General features: G+C 64.0%; 2 protein-coding genes across 3 annotated transcripts; one reads left to right on the top strand and one right to left on the bottom strand.

Annotated features, from left to right (window-relative positions):
• Window positions 1–4: 4 nt before the first annotated feature.
• Window positions 5–2,626, bottom strand: LOC102067932 (proteinase-activated receptor 3-like). The gene is made up of 2 exons (XM_074552080.1): window positions 2,431–2,626; window positions 5–1,558 (listed from the first exon to the last, which is right to left on the bottom strand). Exons 1-2 carry the CDS (start codon window positions 2,525–2,527, stop codon window positions 492–494), a joined length of 1,164 nt encoding a protein of 387 aa, XP_074408181.1. The 5' UTR covers window positions 2,528–2,626; the 3' UTR covers window positions 5–491.
• A 1,816-nt stretch (window positions 2,627–4,442) lies between these two features.
• Window positions 4,443–10,112, top strand: FCHSD1 (FCH and double SH3 domains 1). Of its 2 annotated transcripts, XM_074551929.1 has the most exons (19): window positions 4,443–4,600; window positions 4,855–4,952; window positions 5,549–5,594; window positions 6,434–6,507; window positions 6,754–6,898; window positions 6,973–7,109; window positions 7,192–7,255; window positions 7,339–7,467; window positions 7,645–7,767; window positions 7,850–7,945; window positions 8,021–8,128; window positions 8,223–8,327; window positions 8,516–8,746; window positions 8,837–8,920; window positions 9,028–9,184; window positions 9,267–9,472; window positions 9,575–9,671; window positions 9,752–9,819; window positions 9,975–10,112. In XM_074551929.1, the coding sequence occupies exons 1-19, from the start codon at window positions 4,580–4,582 to the stop codon at window positions 10,038–10,040; spliced, it is 2,055 nt and encodes a 684-aa protein (XP_074408030.1). In that variant the 5' UTR covers window positions 4,443–4,579; the 3' UTR covers window positions 10,041–10,112. The 2 variants fall into 2 exon arrangements, with proteins under 2 accessions (XP_074408030.1, XP_074408029.1); XM_074551928.1 differs by having other exon boundaries at window positions 7,850–8,128.
• Window positions 10,113–10,199: the final 87 nt, after the last annotated feature.

The following is a 10,199-nucleotide window of genomic DNA, read 5'->3' as shown; positions in this document are numbered from 1 at the left end:
TTGGCAGCACCGTGCCAGGCAGGGGGCATGGGGTGCCTGCCAGCACGGGGGCACACAGCGTGTCCCCTCCAGCTCTGGGCCTGCAGGGCAGGGCCAGGACACCCAAGCCATCTCCCCTTCCCTGCTTGCATCCACTGGGGCATAGTCTGGGGGGAAAGGGGGAGCAGCAGGAGCAGGGCTGGCCGTGTGTGCCTGGCGTTAGTCCTGGCGATGGAGGGCAGGGTGTTTGTACCTTTCCTGCCACCAGCAGGGAGAAATAAAGGTTTATTTGTACTCTGGAGGGTTTGGTCACTGCAGGGGGAGCGGTGAGGGATGCCAGGGTCTGGCAGGGGGGGAGGTTGGGGTGCCAGGCGCCCAGCTGAGGGTTCCTTGGGACTGGGCAGTGCTGGTGTCATCAGGGAGGGAAAACCGAGGCAAAATCCTTGTGAGCCTCAGATCCAGGGGGGATTTTTTGCCCAAGTCTATTGTCAGCCCTTCATGGTGGGCATGCTTCAGACTCCCTCATCCCCTGGGCAGGGACACACAGCCTGGCAGCCCTGGCTCTGCTCACTGGACCTCAGGGGCAGGGCTGTTTTCTCCGTGGACCTCCCTGACGAGGCCTCAAGCCCCCGCAGGCAGCGGCCTCCTGCATCCCGGAGCCAGCCCCGAAAATCCCGGGACACGTAGAAGTAGATGAAGGGATCAAAGCAGTTGTTGCAGGCGCTGAGCACCAGGGCCAGGGCGTAGGAGATGTAGGTGCCGTTGTTGCAGCCCGTGGGCTCCAGCAGGTGGTGGATGAAGAGCAGCACGTTGCTGGGTGTGAAGCAGAGGATGAAGACCAGCAGGACCAGGGCCAGGACACGGATCACCTGCCCGTGGCTCCCTCCCTTGGCCAGCAGCCGGGCCAGGATGCAGCTGTAGGAGATGATCATGAGCACGAAGGGCAGCCCAAAGCCCAGCCCCACCAGGAACAGGAAATAGTAGCCGAAGAACCTTTGGGTTTCCTTTTCTAGCACATCGTGGCACGTCGTGATGTTCAGGCTGGAGATACTGTGTGTGTGGGAGCGCAGGAGCAGAGGGCTCATGCCCAGCCCCACCAGCAACCAGATGCCCACAGAGATGCCCACTTTGCCCCTCGTCCAGCTGGAGCTCTTCCACAGGAAGGGGTGTGCCACGGAGATGTAGCGCTCCAGGCCAATGCAGGTGAGGAAGAAGATGGAGCTGTACATGTTCCCGTAGAAGAAGGCCATCATGGCGCGGCACAGGTAGTCCCCAAAGGGCCAGTGGTTGCCCAGGAGGTGGTAGGAGATCTTGAAGGGCAGCAGGAGGACAAAGAGCAGGTCGGCCCCGGCCAGGTTGAGCAGGAAGACGGCGCTGGAGCATCTCCTGAAGTTGGTGGCCAGGACCCAGCAGGCCAGAGCGTTGGCTGGCAGCCCCACCAGCACCACCACGGAGTAGAGGGCAGGCAGGAGGCGGGTGCTGAGGGTGCTGCTGAGAAAATCTTCCTCGGAGGCCTGGGAGCACACGTTCTTCTCCTGGGGAGTGAGGGGCAGCAGGGCTCGCCCTTTCTTGTTGGGCACTGCAGGGACACAAGGGGACGCAAGGGGACACAAGGGGACACAAGGCGTCAGGCTGAGCCGAGGGCAGGAGCTGTCATCCCTCCCTGCAGAGCCACCACTGCACACAGGAGGCGGCATCTCCCTGTCCCACAGCAGCACCCTGCTGTCCCCGCCCTGCAGAGCTGTGCCCCGTTCTGTGCCAGCCACCACCGCAGCGGTGCCAGCCCAACGCAGAGCCTGGATGGGCTCTGCTCCCTCAGCCCTGGTGCTGCTGGTGTCCCTAGTCCTACCCAGCCTGGCACAAAGGGATCAGGAGGGCAGCACAGGGCTGGGACAGCCCCAGCCGTGTCCCCAGCTCAGCTCCCCACCACAGACAGTGACATCTCCTCATCTTCCTGTGGTCAGGGGATTTTCACTGTGTGCAAAGAACTAAAGTGAAGAACAGGAAGGTCCCAAGGCACCAGAGAAACAACCCAGGATCAAATCCCTTTTCTGGCTTGCTCAAAAAAGAAACCAGACAGGCTCTGCACGTCATCCCCAGCTGCAGAATTTCTATCCTGATGGTCCCCAGAACACCCTACCCCGGGGGGCTTTGGTTACATCCAACACAACTCCCACAACCTCTGCCCCTCTCCACATCCAGGGGATGGAAAATTCAGGTTACCAGAGCAGCAATCTGAATTTTGCTGCCAAAAGGGGAAATGCTGGCTGGGTTTCAGGTCTTCACTCAGATTCTCAGTGTGAACACAGAGGGAAGGCAGCAAGCAGGGCCCCAAACTCTCCCCATGTCACCCAGCCATCGCCTCCAAGTGTCATGGGACATGATGTTGGGGTGTCCCAGTGAGGCGTCCCTGCCCTACCCCATCACCCCCAGACCCACCGAGGCACTCACCGGAGGGGGGCTGGGCAGCAGAGCCAAGGCAGGCACAGCTGAGCAGGAGGGTGACACAGGCAGCAGCAGAGACAGGTGACAGCACCCGCCAGGACATCTCTGCGGAGTGCCCGCTGTACCAGCTGGGTCTGCACCAATGGCACAGTCTGGTGACACGGCGGGGCTGGTGACACAGCCGGGCTGGTGACACGGCGGGGCTGGCACTGTCCCTTTCTCTGCTGATGCCCCCCCCGTGTCTCCACCACGTCACGGCAGCTTCCTGCCCACATCCCTGCAGTGTGACAGCCAGACTGAGGCGTGGGGTCACCGCCAGTTGTCACCACAGCGAGCACCTGGGGCACGCCACGGAGGGGGAAATTTCCAGCTGTGTCACACGACCCACAGACCGTGTGTGGGGAGGTAGAGCTCTGCTCCAGCAGAGGCAGCTGGAGCAGCCAGGAGCAGCACAGTGGGGAGATGGAGCTGTTTGTGCTCTGTGCATGGGACAGGAAGGTGGCAGTGGGTCCCCAGCCTGGTGACATGTGGCCCTGTCCCACTGCAGCACTCCAGGGCTCTGGGCATTCTGCCTGCCCAGCCCTGCCAGGGCCACACACAGCCAGGATCCATCACTGGGACCAGGCTGACATGCTGGTGTCACAGCTTGGTGTAGTTGATGCCACCCTGCCTTGTCCCCTTCCTGTCACCAAAGTGGCTGGGTGACCTCCAGTCTGTTTTTCCAGCTAAGAAAGGGAATACCAGAGCCAGTGACACTTCCCCAGCCCAGCCTTGTGCATTGTCACACGCCAGGGAACCAGGACATGTGCAGCCAACCCCAGAAATGTTATGGGGACGAATGGGACAGTGGGGAGAGCCACGAGCTGTGCGGGAACAGAGAAATCCAGACAGAAAGAGAAGTGAGAGATGAAAGGAGTGGGAGAGGGCTGGGAGGAGGACAGGGGGACAGACAGGGACTGGCTGGGGTCCCTCATGATTCCAGGTGGTTCCCCACTGAATGCCACTGCTCAGCTCTGTGCCCCTGTCCCCACAGCAGGGTCCTGCCAAGCCAGGGGCTCCGTGTCCTCCATGTGATGTGAGACCCCACATGTCCCTGTGCTGGGGCTGTCCCCTCAGTGTCCCACATGTCCCCACATCCCAGGGCCAGTGCCCCAGCCCCTCATGTGTCACCACATCCTGTGCGTCCTCATGCACAAGGACTCGGTCCCCAGTGATCCCAGTGCTGTGATCCCCATGTCCCCATGTCCCCATGTCCCCCTGCCCAAGGACAGCGCTCCCCATCCCCCATGTCCCTGTGATGCTGCACCCACACATCCCTATCTCTCACAGCCTTGTGTCCCCATGTATGTCCCTGTTCTCCTGTCTCCCATGTCCACATGTCCCCACGTCCCTGTGTCACATATCCCTGTGTTCCCATGTCCCTGTCTTCTCATGTCCCTGTGTCCCTGTCTCCCATGTCCCCATGTCCTCATGTCACATATCCCTGTGTCCCCATGTCCCTGTCTTCTCATGTCTCTACATCCCCATGTCCCTGTCTCTCATATTGCTGCATTGCCACGTCCCTGTCTCCTTATCCACATGACCCCATGTCCCTGTGTCACATATCCCTGTGTCTCAATGTTCCTGTTTCCCATGTCCCCATGTCTGCATGTCCCTGCCTCTCATATCCCTGTGTTCCCAGGTCCCTGTCTCCTGACCAACATGTCCCCATGTCCCTATGTCACATCCCCATGTCCCTCCCTCTCATATCCCTGTGTTCTCATGTCCCTGTCTCCCCGTGTCCCCTGTCCCCTGTCTCCCTGTTCCCGTGTCCCATCGCCCCGCCCAGGTGCAGCACTGACCACAAGGCGGCGCTGCAGCCTCCGAGGGGCGGGGCTTGCTGGGCGCAATGGGCGGGGCTCCCGGCAGCGCGGGAAAGGGGCGGGGCTGGTTGGAGGCGGCTCTGGGGGCGTGTCCGTCAGTGAGTGGTGGGCGGGGCCTGGTGGGGCAGGGCTCGTCTTGGGGCGTGATCTTGGGGGGGGCGTGGTCTGAGAGGGGCGTGGTCAGTGGGCGGGGCGGGGCCGGCCCGGCAGTTCCGGGCTCCGCACACGCGGATCGGGGCGGCGGCGATCGGCGCCGGGATTGGGATCGGCACCGGCACCGGGGCAGCGCAGCCATGCAGCCGCCGCCGCGCAAGGTGAGCCCCGGGCCGAGCTGGGCTGGGCTGGGCCGTGTTGGGCCGGGTCAGCGGGGCCGGGTCCTCCCTCGCTGCCGCGTCCTGCAGCCGTGACCGAGCCTCGCCCCCGGCGGAGCCTCCCGGGGCTGGGGAAGCGAGGCCGCGGTTGGGCGGCGCTCAGGACGGGGGGCCTGTGGGCACCGGTACCCGGGCAGGGCGCACAGCGCATCCCCGTGCCCGGCGCGGCCGCGGGGCTGAGCGGGACCTGCCCGCAGGTGAAGCTCACGCAGGAGCTGCGAGTCCATCTCCTGGAGCAGCTGTCGGGCCTGCAGAGCAAACAGCAGCGGGACGCCGAGCTGCTGGAGGACATCAGGTAGGGCCCGCACAGGTGACAGCCGGGTCGAGCTGACACCGGGCAGCTCATCCTGTCTGTGTGTGTGTGTGCGTGTGTGTGTGTGTGTCTGTGTCTGTTTGTCTGTGTATCTGTCCCCAGGCTGAGACCAGGCAGCTCATCCCGTGTGTGTGTGTGTGTGTGTGTGTGTCTGTTTGTGTTTCTGTTTCTGTGTTTCTGTGTATATCTGTGTCTCTGTCCCCAAGCTGAGACCGGGCAGCTCATCCTGTGTATGTCCCCAGGCTGAGATGAAACAGCTCATCCCGTGCCTGTGTGTGTCCCCAAGCTGACACCGGGCATCTCATCCCACGTCTGCATGTGTCTGTGTCTCTGTCTGTGTGTCTGTGTCTGTGTGTCTCTGTGTGTGTGTGTGTCCCCAGGCTGAGACCCGGCCCGGGTGTGCCAGGCACTGGGCACGGCTCACCTTGAGCCTGTCACCTTGAGGTCATGGGCTCCATCACCCACTGGGGTGGCCTCATGGGGACAGGATGGTGGCAGGGGGACATGGTAAGAGGTGGATGGTGGCAGCAGGTGCAGGGAAGGGTGGCCCATGTGTGTCCTCCCTGTGTCCCCCCCAGGTCCTACAGCAAGCAGAGGGCCACCATTGACAGGGAGTACGGGCAGGTAAGGAGGTGCCACGTCGGGATTCGGGATCAATGTCCCGGGGGGGCCCAGGCCCCATCCTGCAGCTTGGGGCAGGAGCTGGGCAGGCCCCACGCAGGCAGAGGGCAGCCTCAGGAATCACCCGAGCGTGGCTGCTCCGTGCTGGCCCCGCAGGGTGGTGGCAGATGGCTCATCCTGCCGGGAGCACCCTGACCACGTCCAGCACCCGCTGGGGGCTCTGCTGAGCACGGCGTGGCCCGAACCTTGGGTGTTCTGGGAGCCTGGAGGGAAGACCTTGTGGGGGAGGAAACCGCTGGGCTCTGCTGTCTGCTGGGTCATCGCAGGGCGCTGCTCTGAAATGTCAGTTTGGTTTTGATGTGAGATGTCCCTGCAGCATCCCTTGGGGACATACTGCAGCAGAACTGTGTCCCTGCAGCTGGTCACCGCCGTGTCACTGCCCTCCCTCACACCCCCAGGCTGGGGGTGATCATCCATCCCCCAGGGTTGGGGTCTTGCTGTGCTTGGCTTTGCTGGGGCTCCTCTACTCTGTCTCTGTAGCCAGTGTCCCTCGCTGATGCCCCTTGCAGGGACTCTGTCCCAAAAACCACAGTGGGGGGGTCCTTTCATTGTGGTGGCTGCCCGCCAAAAAGGTTTTGGGGAGCACAATGGGATTCCTGCTGACACTGAGCCACGGGGATGTGTCTGTGCTCTGAGGGGACACATGTGTGTCCCCAGGTCCATAGGGTGGGCCAGCTTTGCGCCCAGCGTGGGGAGCCCAGCTTTGGGCCCAGGGTGGGTTGGTGGGTGCTGGGCTGCTGGGCAGGGTCAGGCAGTGCTGGTGATGCCAGGTCTGTCTGCAGGCTCTGCAGAGGCTGGCCAGCCAGTTCGTGAAGAGAGACTGGCATCGGGGCCGTGGCGAGGCTGGCGACTCCAGGTGGGCTGGGGACAGAGACAGGGCTGGGGACAAGCAGCTGGGGCTTGCCATACCTGCCCATGATGATCCCAACTTGGAGATGCTTAATGCCAACCCGGATTTGGGTGTTACCAGGACGCAGCCATGGGTGGGATGTCCCCAGTCCCAGTCTGCTGTGACTGGGGGTGCTGGCAGTCCTGCTGGGCATCCCCAGAAGGTGTCACATGGCAGAGAGTGCCTGGCCCTGTGTTAACCCTGTGCCCACAGGAGTGTGGCAGCTGTGTGGAAAGGCGTCATCGAGGGGACAGCACACGCCGGGCAGGTCCGTGTCACCGCCTCCGAGAGCTACCGCGCCCTGGCCGCCGAGGCCGCCCGCAGCGCCCGCCTCTGCAAGGAGAGGACGCTCAAGAAGGTACCGGGGCAAGGCCATGTCCCTGTGCCGAGGCAGGGGGGACAGCTGTGCCCCCCAGCTGACACTCCCCACAGGGCATCGAGCGGCTGCAGAAGGCGCAGGTGGAGCTGCTGGAGACGGTGAAGGAGCTGGACAAGGCCAAGAAGCAGCTGAGCCACCTGCGGCGCAGCAGCGAGGTGGCCAAGGACAAGGCAGCCGACGTGGAGGCGCGGTGAGTGAGGCACACAGGGCGCACGGGGCTGGGGGGCTCCTGTGCCTCAGGGTGGTCTCACACCCCCCTCCACCCTCCCCAGCCTGCGCAAGAGCGACCGGCGGATATTTCACACCAAGGCCAGCCTGCAGAAGCTCAGTGCCAAGGTTGGTGGTGCTGGGGATGACAGGGTACCCGTGTTGGGGACACGGGGCACCATGGCCAAGCCTTGCTGCCCACGTCCCCACAGTTCTCAGCACGACTGGCCGAGCACTCGAGGCAGCTGGCAGGGGTGCAGAACGAGTACAGCTTTGCCCTGGTGGCTGCCTCTGCCCACCTGGAGCATTACCAGCGTGTGGAGCTGCCCGCAGCCATGCAGGTAGGGGATGCCCAGACCCCCCGTGCCCCTTCCCCAGCATCCCACAAGAAGTCTCTCCTCACTGCCAGCACAGAGGGTCCTGCTGGCACAGGGTCAGGGCTGGCTGCCCTGGGTGTCAGGGATGCTCCAGTGGGGGGATGTGGCAGTGCTGGGGGGGTTCCCTCTGCTTTCCCCCAGGCTCTGGATGGGGACCTTTACGAGAGGCTCCGGGAGCACTTGTCAGCTGCCAGCAGGACGGAGGTGGAGACCTGCCGGGCCACCCGGGACTGGTTCCAGGGTGTTGTGGAGGCATCTGCACGGGTAACGGCACTGTGTGCCCTGAGCTGGGTGGGACATGAGGGCACAGGTGAGCCCCCAGCCCCACGCTGCTCCGCTGCTGCAGGTGTGCCGGGAGCAGGACCTGCTCCTCTTCCTGCAGGACCACCCCGCCTTCTCCCTGGCGCCCGAGCAGCGCTTCCAGCTCACAGGGATAGAGGAGGTAAGTGGAGAGGATCATTACAGCAAGGTGGGGTCTGCACAGCCACCCCCTTGTCACTGCCGTGTCCTTGCCCAGGTGTGCCTGCTGCCACCAGCAGACGATGGGGCCAGCCTGGAGAAGGAGGCGCGGCGCTGGGCCACGCGGGTGGCCCGTGAGCACAAGAACAGGGCACACAGTGAGGAGGTGGGTGTTGTCCTGCCCCACTGGGGGGCTCAGGGAGGGGCTTTTGCAGCCCCTCACCAGCTGCGACACCCTCTGAGCTGTGGTGCCTGCCCAGGTGCTGCAGCGGCTGGAGGCCAGGAGGCAGCAGGGGCTGGAGGCGGAGGCGGCAGCCGTGGAGCGGCAGATGGAGGAAGTGAGGGAGAACATCCGCAAGGCAGAGGTGGGACCGTGAGTCAGGGAACTTGGGGTGACATTGAGGTCTGTCACCCCCAGGGTGGGGGAGGTAGGGACAGGGAAGGGTGGTGGCTGGGATGCTGCACTTGGTGTGTGGTGCTGGGGATGGGGGTGATGGGGTTGACACACTGCCAGAGGTGTCCTGGGCACTGTGACAATGTGTGGTGTCCCCAGGTGAGCCGAGTGAAGGCTGAGGCACGGCTGGCACTGCTGCGGGCGGCAGGGCTGGATGTGGACGCCTGGCTGGCCGGGGCCATGGGGGGCACAGGTGAGGAGACCCCCACAGGGCTGGACCCAGCTGAGTTCGATGACTATGAGGACAGTGATGAGCCCGATGAGGATGATGAGCCTGGGCCTGCTGCCCGCACCTACCCCTACACCTGCCGGGTGATCTTTGGCTACCAGGTATGGCCCTGCCTGCCTGCCTGGCCCTCACCCTGCCTGCCCAGGGCTGGCACCTCAGCCTCTCTGCCACGTTGTCCCCATCTCCTGCAGGGCTGCCAGGCAGATGAGCTGTCCATCAGCCAGGGCGAGGAGCTGGAGATCATTGAGGATGGGGACGCAGAGGAATGGGTGAAGGTGGGAGCAGGCGGAGCCCCCCTCCATACTGGGGGACACCTTTTGGACATTCCCAGGCTGGCCCCACTCTGGAGCCTGGGATGTTCATGTGGTTTCTGCCTCCTCAGGCTCGGAACAAGGCTGGGCAGGTCGGCTATGTCCCTGAGAAGTACCTGCTGTCCCTGGGGTGTGACTCGGGGGCTGGGCTGGGCCCCCCAGGCCCCTCTGCCTTGCACCGTCAGCTCTCCAGCATCATGGCTGCAGAATTGGTGCTGGAGCCTGGAGGTGAGTGCTGGGCATCACCGCCACCCCAGAGAGGGGGGCGGGATCCAGAGTGTGCTGAGCCCCCTCCCCGCCCTCCCCTCAGCCTGGCTGGTGCGAGCCCTGTACGACTACGAGGGGCAGAGCCCCGAGGAGCTGAGTTTTCCTGAGGGGGCCATCATCCGGGTGCTGCCCCGTGCTGCTGGCGAGGTGGACGATGGCTTCTGGACCGGCGACTTCGACGGCCGCGTCGGCGTCTTCCCCTCCCTGGTGGTGGAGGAGCTTACAGGGGCCCGGGAGGCAGCCGGGCAGGTTGGTGCCAGGAGAGTCATTGAGTCACCCTGGCCCTTCCATGGGTGCTGAGGTGAAGCCCCTTTCCCACCATGCCCATCCCTCTTGGCTGTGTTTTCCCAGGAGCTGCCATCACCGTCCCCTCCGCCCTTCTCCCCTCCTGGCCTCACACCCGGGGCCAGCCTGGTCCCCAGCTCTGCTCCTGAGACAGCGCTGGGAGGTGAGTGCTGGGGAAACTGGGGAAACTGGGAAGGGGCTGGGGGAGCCCAAAAGCCAGGCTGAGCTGCTGGGCCCTCCCAGGTTGCCGGCAGGATGGCACGGGCAGCGGGCAGAGCTCTCCAGACCTGGCAGCCACGCGCCTGCGGCCGGTAAGTCCCTTCACAGGGATGCCTCAAAACCTGCCCCAGCCCTTCTGTAATGGAGCCACCCGTGTGTTTTGGGGGGTCTGAAGGGGGATGAGTGGCCTCAGCATGCTGGCACCACTTCTGTCCCTCTCCTTTCCCACTCCTCTCCCTCTCTGCAGCTCCGTGCGCCGCCCCCGCCGCCTGGCAGAGCCCCCGAGCCCGACCCCGAGCTTCACTTCAGCTGACCCTGTGGGTGCCCTCAGCCCCCCTCCCCAAAAAAGCCTTACCCAAGCAAACCACCACAGGCTGCTGTCCCTGCAGCAGGAGCTGCTGTGCCCCATGCCCCGAGCTGGTCTCTCCAGGGGCTGCATCATCCTGCCCAGTGCTGCTTGCAGAGTGGTCCT

The sequence above is a fragment of the Zonotrichia albicollis genome, chromosome 15 (assembly GCF_047830755.1).
Source record: "Zonotrichia albicollis isolate bZonAlb1 chromosome 15, bZonAlb1.hap1, whole genome shotgun sequence".
Lineage (NCBI taxonomy): Eukaryota > Metazoa > Chordata > Aves > Passeriformes > Passerellidae > Zonotrichia > Zonotrichia albicollis.
Note: the sequence above shows the minus strand (reverse complement) of the source record. Positions and strands in the feature narration are given on the sequence as shown.